At 40.7% G+C, this 15,870-nt stretch overlaps 1 protein-coding gene across 1 annotated transcript in view; it reads left to right on the forward strand.

Moving 5' to 3' along the window:
- The first annotated feature begins 9,039 nt into the window (after window positions 1-9,039).
- The window catches only part of HEPH (hephaestin), a 308,125-nt gene continuing 301,294 nt past the window's right edge, over window positions 9,040-15,870 (forward strand). Inside the window, exon 1 of the mRNA XM_006903126.1 lies at window positions 9,040-9,215. Within this exon, the coding sequence (XP_006903188.1) occupies window positions 9,049-9,215 (167 nt within the window). The 5' untranslated portion in view covers window positions 9,040-9,048. The remainder of the gene's footprint in view (window positions 9,216-15,870) is intronic.

The following is a 15,870-nucleotide window of genomic DNA, read 5'->3' on the forward strand; positions in this document are numbered from 1 at the left end:
ATACCATCTATTCCTGGAGCCTTGTTTTTGGTCACGGCCTTCAAACCATAAAGCAAACCACAAACTTTTCCTAATCAAAGCTTGAAGGGAGCTTTGGTAGTCTAAGTGGTAAGGAGTTACACTGTCAACTGCTCTGGCAAGGATGGTGAAAACTTGTCTCATGATGTCAGGAGAGGCTTGTTCTTGGAAATAGACATCAAGTGAGGGAAGTTAAGGGGTCAGCGAAAGAGAAGACGACCCTCAACAAAATGGACTTACACGGTGACTGCATCAGTGGGCTGGAGCGTATCAGAGAGGGTGAGTGTGGTGTAGGATACAACAAGGTTCCCATTTGTTGTGTTCACAGCTTTAGTTTTCTTGGCTCCATGGTCAACACTCTCGGCACCAGTAGCCAGGAAATTAAAAGGCGCATTGCCATGGGAAAGTCGGCCGTTAGGGATCTCTCCAAAGTACTGAAGAGCAATGGTTTCTCTCTGGAGACTAAGGTGTGTCTGATTCAGGCCATGGTCTTTGCAATCACTTGTTATGCATCAGAGAGTTGGGCAGTGACTAAGGAGGATAGAAGGAGAATTGATGCCTTTGAGCTGTGGTGCTGGAGAAGAGTATTGAGGGTACCATGAACCGCTAGGAAAACAAACAGATTTATCCTGGAAAGGGTTAAACCGGGCGGCTCCTTAGAGACAAGGATTCTGAGGCTCCGTCTGACATACTTTGGACATGTTGTAAGGAGGGACTGGTCCTTGGAGAGGGACATCATGCTTGGTAGTGTGGAGGGATAGCGCAGGAGAGGAAGACCTCTATGAGGTGGATTGAGTCAGTGACTGGGGTAATCGATATGGGTGTATGTATCTGAGACAGTGTGATTGGCACAGGACAGAGAAGACTTTAGGGCTGTTGTACATAGGGTCGCTATGGTTTGCAAGCAACTAGACGCACATAACAACAACAACAACAACAAGAAGGTCACTCTAAAGCAGAAATGGCATCCACTTCCCTAAACAACATGCTTCTGGAAACTATGAATTTTAATGAATGATGATAGTTATGGAAAGGCTTCAGGCCTTTTTTTCATAGGGTCGCAATGAGTCATGCCCAACTTGACAACAATTAATAACAACACAACAACAACAGGGTCACTTTAAATTATAGTCGACAGCACCTGAAACAATCAAACATGTCCTTAAAAAAAAGTAGCAGCATTCTTTCTGCTGGCAGATGGAGAAATCATTCATGGCAAAGTGAAGAGGGGCAAATGAATCGCTGAGGGGCTCAGCTTTCAAATCTCTCACCTTTCCACCTTCTCTGTATATGGAATAATATGAGTTATAGGTCGTATCAACAGAAGGATGGTGTTTAAAGTGAAATTCATAGACTCTCTCTTCCGTGTTATACACATGTACGTGTTATTGTTGTTACTGAGGACAACTCACAACGACCCTAGAACAAAAGATCTGAACCTTGTTCTGTCCTGCACCATCCTCCCACTTCCTGACACACAAGAACCCGTTGCTGCAGTCACTGTGTCAATCCACCTGGTTGAGGGTCTTCCTCTCCATTGCCAACCCTCCACCCTTTCCAGCATCATGTCCTTCTCCAAGGAATAGTCCCTCCGAGCAATAAGTCCAAAGTATGTGAAGTATGTAAAACTTCATCATTCTTGCCTCCAAAGAATACTCTGGCTGCACCCTCTCCAAGACATATCTGCTCATTCTCTTGGCCGTCCATGGGATGTTCAGTGCTCTTCTCCAACATCACAGCCCAAAGGCCTCAGTTCTTTCCTTGTCATCCTTACTCACTGTCCAGCTCTCAGGTGCATAGGAAGTAATTGGAAAGACCATGACCTGAATCAGATGCACCTTGGTCCTCAAATTGACATCATTACTCCTTAGTAATTTGGAGAGGTCCCTAACTGCAGATTTCCCCAGTACAGTGTGTCTCCTTATTTCCTGACTCCTGGAACCAAGGGTGTTAATTGTGGATCCAAGCAAGATGAAGCTGTTGACAGTCTCAATCTCCTCTCCATCCATCTTGATTCTGCCTATCACTCCAGTGGTAAGAATTTGTTTTCTTGACATTGAGATGCAACCATATCTTCCAATTCAAGTGCCAAAGGCAGGCAGGAAAGCCAAAGGGCTAATGACATGGACTTCAGAGGCTGGCAAATCTGCCTTTGACTTCTCCACCTCTCAGCCACAAGCAAGAGATTTAACTCCTAGAGAAGGATTATAATCATACCGACTGCCTGGCTTTGTTTCATGCAGTCATTCCAGTCTGTGCCTGGAGGTGTCAGCTCTCCAAAAGCCTCTCTTCTGGGCTCCCAGGGCACCCATCACATGCATGCTTCCAGGGCTGACCTGGGGCTGTCTTTTCCTCAGTCTGGCATGTGACCTGAATCAGGATCTCATCCTCACAATTACCCATGAGGCAAGAGGGCAGAGCAGCATGGTCTTTCCATTTCTCAGGAGAAGAAACTGATGTCCAGAGAGACAAAGAAACTGACCCACGGTAACAGAACTTATTGAAAAGTATTCCAGTTTTCTGAACCTTAATCCAGTGCTATTTGCACTTCACCTAGTCTGTAGGCTAATTTAAAGGCCTGATCTAAGCCAAGGAATTTTCAATTGAAAATGGAAATTTTTCCTGCCTTTTGATGTGTTTGCTAATTGCTATAAATTGACCTCTGATTGCAGCTTTGACTGTTTCCCAGAGGTTTTGGCAAATGGTGTTTTCATTGTCATTTGTTTCAAGCCACTTTTTAATTTCATTTTTTATTTGTTCTAGTACCCAGTCGTGTTCAAGCAAGGTTTTGTTCAGCTTCCAAATGTATGGAGTGTTGGGGATTTTTTTGTCCTTTATCTTCTTATTAATTTGTAATATGGTGACATTATGGTCCGAAAAGATGCTTTGTTTTATTTCTATATTTTTAAATTTATTGATGCTTGCCTTGTGATCTAGAATGTGATCTACTCTGGAGAACCTTCCATACATATTGGAGAAGAAGATATACTGTGCTTTTTTGGGTTGCATTCAACTATAAATATCTATGAGGTGAAGTTGATTTATTGTGTGGTTTAATTCTTCAGTATCTTTGTTGAGTTTCCTTCTGGTAGTTCTATCTTTTCTTGAGAGCGGTGTATTGAAGTCTCTAAGATCTATAGTAGTGTTGTCTATTTCTTTTTTCAGTTTTGTTAATACTTGTTTTATTTATTTTACGGGTCTTTCATTTGGTGCATGGATATTTATTATTGTTATGTGCTCTTATTCTATCGACCCTTTCATTATGTAGTGACCTTCCTTGTCCTTTTTAATGGTTTTTATATTGACATTTATTTTATTAGATATTAATATCGCTACTCCTTCTTTTTTCTGCTTGCTATTTGCTTGGTATATTTTCCCGCACCTTTTTATTTTTAGTCTTTCTTTATCTTCATTTTTCAGGTGTGTCTCTTGTAGACAACATATTGATGTATTTTGGGTTTTTTTTTTAAGTTGAGAGAAAAGTCTTTCTTTTCAGTATAAAAAATATCCATTAGGTGGAGGTCAAAGGGGGTAGAGGCAGATGCCTACATAAGGGGGCAGCACAGTGGACCTTCCCAGCCCAAGCAGTCCTTTGACCTTGTGTAGGCCTCAGTAGAGTCCCAGGTAACTATACAGGTGCAGGATGAACAGTAAGAGGGGTCAGAGGTGCAAGTCTCAATGGGAGAGTAGAGGAGGGTCAGCAGAGGTCATGAGAAGTCCAGAATCCAAGGTCAGGCCTGGTCAAAGTTGAGTTTCTTGGCTGGAGGAGTTTCTCCAAGTCCTTCAATATCCACTAGGTCACTGTTGGCGTCAGAGTCGTTCAGAACACTGAGTGTCACATCAGCTTTCTGCTTCTTTACAGGGGGGCCTCCGGCCTCAGGGACAATGGAGCTACTGGGTGGGGGGGCTGCTGGAGGAGGCGACAGAACACCAGATGCCACTTTCTTGGGCCCTTTCTTAGGTGATTCGGCTGGAAGGGGAATGCTAGAGTCTTCATACACTTTTCGTTTCACAGTGGCCTTTATCTGAGCCCTTGGTGGACGCTGATGTCATGGCCCTGCACGTCTCCTCACAGAGACGCTGCCGCCACCGCCGCCACGCGAGCTGGGACCACGGACCAGATTTTGGGGTTTTTATCCAATCTGCTACTCTTCTTCTCTTCAGTGGTGTATTTAAACCAATCTCATTCAATGTGATTATTGAGAAGCAACATTTTATTGCTATTATTGTATTGAGTTCTTTTTGATGTTGCTGCTAGTTACTTTGGATCATGCAGCTTTCTGTGGTATGTCTGTAAAACGGACATCTCTGAGTCTTTCTTGCAATGCTGGTCTTGTTTTTACAAATCTCTTAAGTTCTTTTTTCTCAGAATATCTCAATCTCTCCTTCATATTTGACGGATAATTTTTCTGGGTACAGTATTCTTGGTTGACAGTTATGTTCTTTGAGTGTTTGATATATGTCCTTCCACTGTCTTCTTGCCTGCATGGTTTCTGCTTAGAAATAGGCACTCAATCTTATCTGCTGTTCCTTACAGGTTACTCATTGTTTCTCCCTTGCTGCTTTCAGGATTCTTTCCTTATCTTTGGTTCTGAAAAATTTACCTATTATATGCCTTGGTGTTTTCCTTTTGCAGTCTGTTCTATATGGTGTTCACTGAGTTTCGTGAATACATATTTTCTCATTCTTCATTATGCCTGGGAAGTTTTCCTCTAGTAATTCTTCCACAACTTTTTTGGTTCCCTTACTTGCTTCTTCCAGTTCTTGGATTCCAGTGATGCACCTGTTATTTCTCTTGATGGTGTCCCACAATATTCTTAGGTTTTCTTCTTTTTCCTTCCTTGTTGAGTCTGGTTTTTGCTCTAATAGATCAGTGGTGACAATTTTGTCTTCTATTTCACTGGTTCTGTGTTCCATCTCTTCATCTCTGCTCCTGTGTCCCTCCCTCATGTTGACAATATCTGAAACACTGGACCTCAAATTTTCGATAGTGGAGTGCCACTAATGCCTCATTTGTTTTCTATACATTGTTCTGGACTGGTTTTTGTTGTTTTTGTGGGTTTTTTTTCGCTGTTGTTGTTTTGTTTGTTTGTTTGTTTTGCTGGTTTTTATTTGGGGGAGGAAGCTTGTAGTATCCTGTAATTCTTCAAGTTGGTCTTTCATCCATTGAAAATATTTAATCATTGTTCTTTTTAATTCTGTGTCAGAAAGTTCCATGAGAGTTTCTGACTTTAGGAAATCCATTGATACTGTGTCACCCTTTGGGGGTGACATCTTGCTTTATGTTTGTGTAGTGTGTGAGACATCTTGCTTTTTCAAAACATTGATTTGTTCTTGATCTGAAGTCAATGCTCCAGAGATCAGTTGGGTAGCTACTCCACTTGTGTTTTTCTCTGAACTTCTGACTCCAGGGAAATGTCAGTTCAGACCCTGTGAGAGCAGCCTCTTGCAGGTAAGAAAGATCAAGGTTCTCTGGATTAAAGGCAAATTGATTGACAGGACTTGTAAGCACATGTGTGGAGTCAAATGAGGTGGGGCAGTCATGGGGGGTGGGGCGATCACAACGTCACTTCAACCACTTCAACCACTTGGGGGACCTCACTTAGACCTCAGATCTCCGGGTGTCTTCACAATTGGGGTTGGCTACCCAGTGTAGACAGAGAGTGGGTTGGAGCTCCCCAATTAAAACAAGCTTGAAAGGAGGAGTGGCATTCACTTCCATAATAGCTTGCCTCCGGAAACCCTATGAACCTGGAGAGAGGATGAAAGGCGCCCAAACATTGAGGACTCTCCTTCATAGGGTCGCTATGAGTCACCTGCAACTCGACGGCACGTAATAACAACAACAGCAACAACAACAACAACTCAAATTCCAGCTGTCCATCTCCCACCCAGTCGTTTTCACTCGGTATTCCCTTCCCAGTGGCACTTATGCAGGTGCCCTCACGCAGTGGCCCCTGCCCAAGCAGAGTTCTGGGTCCAATAGGACCTGAGAATTCAAAGTCAAATTCCGGCCTACCCACTCGCCTTTGGCTGGACTGCAGTGTCCATAAAAGGTCAGACAAATTACTGGCCCACTCATTCCTGGGCAGTCCTCATGGCCCAAGAGAACTCAGCCAAATTACTACCAGTGGGCTCACCCTTGGGCACTCTCCCAGGCTATTGGCTGTGCCCATGAAAACTCAGTCAGGATCCTACTGGCCTTTCTCCTGCCAGATCAGTCCCACAGCAGCTCAGCTGGTGGCTTTGGGCAATGGCTGGATCTTTGGTGCGGCTTTGTGTTCCTTTAGCCCTGAAACAAATTGTTTCAAAGAAAAGATCTGGTTAAAAATCCTATTGTCCACAGCTCCTTGTGTTGTTGGTTCTATGTGCAGCGTGAAGGACTCTGTAGTGGCCCCGGGGTGCCACAAGCGTGCAGGGCTGTGACACCACCACCGGGGGTGCAGAGGTGTGTAACTATGGTGGCGGCAGGGGTGCGGGGGTGCAGAACTATGATGCCACTGCCAGGGGTACAGCGGTGTGGGGGCAAGAGACTGGAAGGGTCAGGGCATGGAGGCATGGGGCTGTGGCAGGGGTGTGGGTGCTAGGGTGCTGGGCAGGAGCTTGACCACCGGGGGAGAGTTAGTTTGGATTGGGTGCCACCAGGAGTTTGGGGCTGGCAGTGTGTTCACAGATGTTAAGCTGCCAAGTCATTGGTCCTCAGCACATCGGACTTCCTGAGTTGCTCTATGCCCATGTTGTGGTGCTCTCCACCTGTGCTGAACTGCTCTCCACAGGGCTTTCTTCAGCTAGAAACTATTTTATGACCTGTTCACTTTCTTTTTTTGTAATAGGTTTATTCAGATATTCTACTGTAATCTGCTTTAGTTTGGGTAGATTGTGTTTGTCCGTTTCCTCTAGGTTTTTATATTGAGTATATTTTTCCATAATATTCTATTATTAATATTTTTATTTAAGTTGGTTGTGTTGTGACGTTACCACTTTCATCTCTTATGGGAGTTATGTGTGTCTTTTGTTTCTTTCCTTTTGTTATTTTTGCTAGTGTTTCGTTGATTTTATGGAACTTTTCAAAGAATGTTGAATGTACCATGGACTGCCAAGAAAAAAAAAACCCAAACAAATCTGTTCTAGAGAAAGTGAAACGAAGCTGCTCCTTGGAAGCAAGGATTTTTAAGTTCCATCTCAGAGAACTTGGGCAAAATGTTTTTGTTTTAGTGTCTAGTCTTTTTGGGGTTTGCTGAGGTTTTTTAATGTAGATTTCCTTGTTTTTCATAATAGTTGGCAAGTTTTCTTCTGGTACCTCTTCTACAATTTACTCAGTGCTTTCCCTGTACCCATCTTGCCCTGGAATTCCAATAATACATATGTTGTTCCTTTTGATTCAAATTATGTCCGTTATGATTCAAATTATGTCTTCATTTTTTCTTCTTCCTCCTCTCTGATTTTTTCTTCTAGTATGTTCCCACTGAGGCACTCATCTTCCAGCTCACTGACTGATTTTTCTATGTCTTCTGTTCTGCTTTTTTATCTCTCCAGAATGTTGGAAACTTCTACTCTTTTGGTCTTGATAATTTAGATTGCATTTTCATCCATTTCTGTTATTCCTAGTATTGTGTTGGCTGTACCTTCTCAATCTACTGATTTTTTTTTAATTCTTGTACCTCTTTATTTATGGTTTCAACTCTTTATTATATATTTTGAAATTTCTTCAGTAATTGTTCATGTTCCTCAGTGTCAATATATTTCTTCTCTCTCCCTGTATCTGGAGTACTCAGTGTGTCTGCAATATATTCAGCTGCTTGAAGAGAAGTCTTGTTTTGCTTTTTCCACAACATTTGAGGCTGCCTACCACTTTCTTGACATTATGTTAATTTTTCTTGCTTTATGTTAGGCCATTTCTGTTGTATCTATAGATTGTTTTTGATAGTTCTTCACCTTTGTGGAGCTATTGGTTAAGGTATTCTCTTTATAAGAAAAGGCAATTCACCGTACCAGAGGTGCTTTCTAGTCTTGTGAAGTGGGAAATTTCACATTTCCTAAATTCCTCCAACTTCTCTCTGCTCTGTAGTACAACCCTGTGGGAACCTCACCTGAGTACTTCCCAACTCTCCTAAAGTTTATTGTTATCTTCAGTGGTCAATGACACAGCCACATGATGAACTTTCTTTCTAGATGAGGCACAGACAGCTTCCTCCCAGCACCAATGGGGAGTCTCTCACTTGAATGCAGCCTGCCTCCTAAAGTCCATTATCATCCTTGATATTTTAAGGTAATGCCTGTGACCAGCTTCCCCAACGAATGCAGTTTCTCTTCAGGGAGGTGCTAACAGCTCCCTCCTCATGCCTCATTGAGCCCTGTCTAGTCATGTGTAGCCTGGAGGCAATCTCTCACCTGATTTTCACAACACCTATCCTATTTGGACATTTTTCCCCCTTGGTGGTTGGAGGAAAGGCCTGTTACCATAATCCCCAAATGATCTTGAACATTTTTTTATTTTGTGTCTAGAATCATTTTAGTATTGATTTTTGATTTTTGGTGAATTCTTATTGTAACCACAATTTACATAAAATGGGGAATGACATCTGTAAGTCTCCTTTTTTTGCCCAGGGGAAAACAGAATGATAGAGAGACTTATTGACTTATTTCAGACATAAGATGAGTCAATGGCTCAATCATTGGTTTGTCGCCTGTTTCCTGATTTCTGGGACAGGATGTATTCTTATCTGTACACTAGTGAAAAAAGTGATCAACATATTTATTCTAGAGGAAGTGAATTTTGATTATCAGTGTAAGTGGATTTTTAACTTTATCCTCTATATATGGACATCAGTGAACACTTGTTGAACTGAAAATAATCAGGTAAAATAGGAAGTCTGAGATAATTGGTTTATAGTTTCTCAGTCACTTTTTAGAAACTTCTACTATTTTCTTTTTTCTCTTTTCAATTTATCAGACACCTACAAGGTCTTTTATTTCTTTATTCAATACCAGAATCTATTAGTTTCTTTGTTTCCCAGAGTAGTGTGGACCATGAAACCAGGCCAAATCCTATGGGCTCTTATATTTATGCATACACTATGGCTTCAACCGGCTGATGGGTCCACTCGAGTCTACTATCTGGGCATCCAAGATGTGCAGTGGAACTATGCTCCTAAGGGAAGTAATGTCATCATGAACCAAACTCTGGACAATGACAGGTAGGTTTCATTTATTGTGGTATTATAACTAGAGTAGGGCAAGATGACTCCTCTCTTAGAGAAAGAAAGGAAAGATGTACTCAAATGCTTTCATTCCACCTGGAATCTATGACATTAAAAAGGAAAGACATGTTAAATATGGAAATGTTTACAAGATGCACAATTATTTCACACATGAATCTGAAAAGATAACCCTAGAATCAAGAAGATACCAGTTATAGCTGCCACTCATATAACATTATGTGACAGATACTATACTAGAAACTTACGTATCTTGTCACACCTATTTTTAGGGTTAGTATGGGTTGCAGATGACTCAATGGCACATAACAACAGGAACTCTTATTTAAAAAAACTTTAGATGTTATTAGTAAATACTCCCACCATACACATGAGAAAATGGAGGCTCAAAAAGAGCAAGTGATTTGCTCATTTAACACAGCTAGTAATTGTGAAAACTAGGATTTAAACTATGGCATGATATTTCTTGCTGCAGAAAGTCAAGAACTGTAGTCTTAAATAGGAATTGAAGCTCAACATTAGGAAGACAAGGATTCACAACACAGGGATAATTGGCAGCACAGTAATGGATGGAGAAAAGATTGAGGTTGCTAACAGTTACAGCTTTCTTGGCTACACAGTCAACACTCTTAGCACCAGCAGTCAGGAAATCAAAAGACTAATTGCATTAGGTAAATCTGCTGTCAGGAAACTTTCCAGAGTACTGAGAAGCAACGATGTAAATCTAGAGACTAAGGTGTGCTTGATCCAGGCTTCACAATTACTTGTTGTGCATCAGAGAGATTGACAGTGACTAAGGATGACAGAAGAAATGATACCTTTGAGTTGTGGTGCTGGAGAGAAGTCTTCAACATACCATGGACCACCACGAAAACAAATGTGTCTGTCTTGGAGAGGGTGAATCCAAGTTTTGCCTTAAAGGATAGAATTTTGAAGCTCTGTCTTACGTATTTTGGATATATGGCCAGGAGGGATCAATCCTTGGAGAAGGACATAACACTCAGAAAGGTGGAGGGACAGTGCAGAAGAGGAAGACTCCAGATATGATGGATTTCTGCAGTAACCTAGGGCAATAAGAGTAGTTTTATCAGAGTCAGTGAGATTGTCTCAGGACAGGGCAGGCTTCAGAGCTGTTGTACATAGGGTTGCTATGAGTTGCAGGTGATTAGTTGGCACATAACAATGATGATATGATAATGATGAAAGAATATTATATGATGACGGGTCTTTAGTGGTACAGTTTGTGTTTGATCACTAACATCATGGTTGGTAGTTCAAACCTAGCCAATGACATCATAGGAAAAAAGTTCTAGTTATCTGTTTGACTCAAGATTACAAAAAAAAAATCCTTTGAAATAGTTTAACTCTCTAAAATAGAAAGTAATTATGAGTTAGAATGGACTCTACAGTAACTTTTTGTTGTTGTTGTTTGTTTTTATTTAAGCATCTTGTTTAGAGTCAATAAGACCGTGATGAGGGCCGTTGTATTTAAAGTTGGTTGTTATTATATTTTTGAGGAACATTCTTCTAAGTGGTACAGCACTCTTCTGTCATTATGCTGTACTGAGATAACCTGGGGTTGCTGTGATGCTGAACCTTGTGCCACTGGGGTATCAAATACCATAAAAGTTACCTATGATGAACAGTATTCCGCAGAGTTCCCAATTTAAGACCGGTTTGGAAACAGAAATGGTATCCACTTCCTAAAAAAAAATGCCTCAGGAAACTCTAGGAACTTTGATAAATGTCGATAGTTACAGAAAGGCTTCAGGCCTTTTGTTCATGGGGTCGCTATGAGTCATGCTTGACTTTTCAGCACTCAACCAAAACAACATGGATTGAATCTCAACAGTAAGAAAACAAAGATTCTCACCACTGGGCTGAATGGCAACATCATGATAAATGGTGAAGAGATTGAAATTGTTAACGGCTTTAGTTTGTTTGGCTCCAGCAGCCATAAAATCAAAAGACAGATTTCACTGGAAAAGTCTGCTGTCAGGGACATCACCAGAGTACTGGCGAGCAATGATGTCAGTCTGGTGACTAAGATGCACCTGATCAAAGTCTTGGTCTTTGCAATTATGTGTTATGCGCCAGAAAGCTGGACAATGACTAGGAATAATAGAAGGAGAATTGATGCCTTTGAGCTGTGGTGCTGGAGAATAGTGTTGAATATACCATGGACTGTTAAGAAAACAAACGAGTTCTTTCTGGAGAGGGTGAAACCAGGCTTCTCCTTGGAGGCTGGGATTCTGACATACTTTGGGCATGTTGCAAGAAGGAACCAGTCCTTGGCAAGGGACATTATGCTTGGAAGGGTGGAGGAACAGTGCAAGAGAGGAAGACCCTCTAAGAGGTGGATTGACTTAGTGACTGGGGTAATGGGGGTAGATGTGTCAGAGGTAATAAGGTTAGCTCAAGATAGAGCAGGTTTTAGGGTTGTTGTACATAGGGTCACTGAATTGCAGGTGACTTGATGGCACGCAACAACAAAAACAACAACCAGAATATAGTCAGGACAGTCTCTGAAATATGCTCGTGGGCAGCTCAGCCTTGAGCCTCATTGCTCCAGGCCAATATTACAATGTTCTCAGTTGTGCCAATATTGGTTCTTCCTTTTCCACAGTCCTTCAGCAAACTTGGGCAAAAGGTTTTTGGCTCTGGTTCCATGATATAACAGTCCCAAGGTCTGTTCCATCTCATGTCATAGCAGCCAAAGCAATGAACCAGAGATCTGACATGAGACAGTACAGTAACATTTTTTTAAAAAGTTTATTTGAGTGAAAGTTTACAAAATATATTGGGTTGATGGTTTTCCCCAATTAATCATTCATGCACATTGTATTCCACATCAATTACAATGAATACAGTATCCATTCATGTTTCATTACCCCTATTTTCACTCACCTCAGTAAGTGTTGTTAAGTATCATTGTGTCAGCATCAACTCATAGTTGACTTTCCAGTAGATTTCCAGAAGCTGTAAACCATGCAGTAGAAGATTATTCAACTTACCTTCATGAAGCAGCTGGTGGATCTGAACCACCTGGCTTTTGCCTGACAGAACAATTCCTTACACTAAGCCATTAGTTGTCCATAAATTAATTTTCTACTTTCCCCATTCCACTTCCGCTCCCCGATAACCATTCTATATTGATTCTCTCTGTTTATAAACTTTTCTCTACCCTTTTACAACAGTTGTCTTATATACTGTTGTTGTTGATTGCCATCAAGTTGAGCACAAATCATAGGAACCCTATAAACAAAAGGTCTGAAGCCTTTTATAACTATTGACATTTATCAAAGTTCATAGAGTTTCCAGAAACATGTTGTTTGGGAAGTGGAGGACACTTCTGCTTCCAAAGTTGTCTTATATAGGTGTGTGTGTGTGTGTGTGTGTGTGTGTGTGTGTGACTGCCTTATTTCACTCAGCACAAAGAACATTTTAAAAGGTGATGTCAAATACCCTAGAGTGAAAGTTTCATCATCATCCATCTTGAGACTTTGAAATAATAATTAAAATCTATTAAGTTTTTACTATGTAAAAAGGCATTCCAAGTGCATAAGCATTTTTGTGTATTTTAATCCATTTAGTTTTCATTAATATGTCTTCCTTAATTTTCAAAGCAGGAAAATTATGCATCAGGGTTGAATCTTTTCACCATGTCTATTCAATTTGTATGTTGAAAATAGTTTAAGAAATCTGGGTGTGTGAAGAAGAATGGGATATCAAGATAAGAGGAAGATTAATCAAGAACATGTGATATGCAAATGACACCAACTTGCTTGTAGAAAAGAAGATTTGAAGCATTTACTAATTAACTTAATGTCTACGGTCTTTCAAATGAATTATACTTCAACATAAATTAAACAAAAATCTTCACAAGATAACCACTGTGGAAGGTAGTTTGATGTTTCCTCGAATAGCAGAAGATAGAAATTCCATATGACCCAGCTATTCCACTGCTTGGAATATAGCCTGAGAAAATAAGAACTTAGGCAAAAATAGAGAATTATACACCAATGTTCACAGCAACACTATTCACCATCACAAGAACATGGAAACAGTTCAAATGTCCAACCACAAATGAATGTATTGAGAAATTATGTCACATTCACATGATGGGATACTGTGCAGCACACACAAGCAATAATTTTGTAAATCACTACTTGATTTGGGAAGGACTGGAGAGTATCATGCTAGGTGAACTAACTCAGTCCCATACAGAAAAATATGGTAAAAGACCATTATTGTAGAAATAGATAACTAGTAAAACATGTATTAGGAGTTAGGGGAGGTAAGGGGGTAATCACAGAGTCGCATGGTTTGATGAGTGGGGTGGGTTGGGGAGGTGGGGGGATTTGGTGTGAAGGGCAATTTATATGAACTTTGTAGGTGAACTAGTGTAAAATTTTAAAAAAATTAAAAAGAATTGCAAGAAATAAAAAATCTTCATAAGAGTGTCAATAAGTAATACGTTAAATGGAGAAAATTTTGACTTTGTGAATTGTTTCCTATTACTTGAATCTGCAATCAACATTCATGAAAGAATCAGAAAATATAACAAACAATAGGTGTCTCCACACATCTCTGTGTGTATGTATGCCTGCATCTGTGCATCCCGTTAATTAAGTAGGTATCTGACTTGGGGGTTTCTTGGTGTGTTCTGGAGTAGTCTCTTGCCTGGAGCACTGGGCCATGGCACCAATTGGAGGTGCCTGGCCCTGCTGCATAGACCCATGAGCATGCCTGAAGGACCTTATCTAGCTACAGGAACACTCCCACCAAATCTGGAAGCCCACCCAGGCCTCTTCCTGTAAGTCCCAGCCCTGCTGCCTGGAAGTCCCACCATTGCAACCTGGAAGCCCCACCCCACCACCCAGAAGTCTCACCCTGTCTCCCAGAAGTCCTGCCCCAAATACCTGTGCCAATGGGAGGTCCTGGACCCAACATCTGGAGGACCCTATGCCACGGTTTGGATGTCCCAACCCCAATGCATGGAGGATGACCTGCTGGCACCCTTCTGAATTGCTGCAGAGACATCAGTATCACAGATGAAAACATTTAACTTCATTTCCTCTCCCCTCACAAAAAGTGAGCTGCCTTTAGCTCAGAGCAGCTTGGACTGACCTAGCTGAAACAGTTGTCTGACAGAGGAGGCTGCTAATCCACAGGCCTTTTCTCTCCTGCACTGAAGCAAGCCTTTCCTCAAATAAAAAGTTCAGAGAAAAGTGCAGGCAGGGTTACTCCCACACCCTCCTCTGGAGCAGTGACATCAGACCAAGAGCCTGCCATCACCTTAGCCATAAAAAAACTGTACCACAGCAATGCCATATAAGAAGTAGTCTATCTTGCACCCCACACAAGTCCAAAGCACCATGTCATCCCTCAAAACTGATTGAGTATCAAAGGATTTCCTGAAGCCAGAAAGTCTGATGGAACTTTATGACACAGAATTTAAAAGAACAATGATTGAATATTCTCAGTGGGTGAAAGACAGACATAAAGAATTAAAGAACACTGCAAGCAAAAACCAAGAGGAGTTTAGAAAAAAAAAAAATTAGAAGATCCAAAACAATGCAGACAATACAAAGTAGGCCTTAGAGGCTCTGGAATAATAAGAAACTACAATCCAAAATATGAGGATCAATGTATCAGATGCTGTCAAAATATTGGAGAGCCACATAAACAGAGTTGAAGAGATGGAACACAGAACCAGTGAAACAGAAGATAGAATTGTCACCAATTATCTGTTGGGGAAATAAAAAAGAATTAAAAAACAAACCAACCTGAGAATAATGTAGGACATCATCAGGAGAAATAACATGATTATGATCAGAATCCCAGAACAGGAAGAAGAAAAGTAAAGGCATCAATGTGTTGTGGAAGAATTACTATAATGAAACTTTCCAGGCATAATGAAGAATGAGAAAATATGTATTTAAGAAGTTGAGCAGACATCATATAGAATAAATCCCAAAAGAAAAATAATAAGACATGTCATAGTCAAATTTGCCAGAACCAAAGATGAGAGAATTCTGAAAGCAGCTAGGGAGAAACAAAGAGTAACCTATAAGGGAGATAAAATAAGATTAAGTGGTAATTTCTCAGCAGAAACCATGTGATCAAGAAGACAGTGTAAAGACTTATACTAAACACTCAACACAGCTGTCAAACAAAAATGCTATGACCATTGAAACTGTCCATCAAATATGAAGAGATCAAGATGTTCTTAGAAAAGCAGAACCTAAGGGAGTTTACGAAAACAAGACCAGCTTTGCAGGAAACACTGAGAGATGTCCTTCTTACAAATGTGCCACAGAAAGCAGGATGGACCAAAGTAACCAGCAACAACACCAAAAAGAACTCAACAAAATAGTAGCAGTAAAACCTTGATTCCCAATAATCACAATGAATGTGAATGATTTAAATTCACCACTGGGTAAAAAAAAAAAATCCTCAAATTTAAAAAAATTTTAAAAAATTCACCACTTAAGAGAAAGATAATAGCAGATAAAAACCAAACCAAAACAAAACAAAAACCCATGCAAAATTCATCAATATGCTGTCTACAAGAGACACACCTGAAAATTGAAGATAAAGACTTTAAAGAGTGGGATATAGATAGATATAG

The sequence above is a fragment of the Elephantulus edwardii genome, unplaced genomic scaffold, assembly GCF_000299155.1.
Source record: "Elephantulus edwardii isolate Elephantulus edwardi_28Jun2011 unplaced genomic scaffold, EleEdw1.0 scaffold00514, whole genome shotgun sequence".
In the NCBI taxonomy this organism is placed as follows: domain Eukaryota; kingdom Metazoa; phylum Chordata; class Mammalia; order Macroscelidea; family Macroscelididae; genus Elephantulus; species Elephantulus edwardii.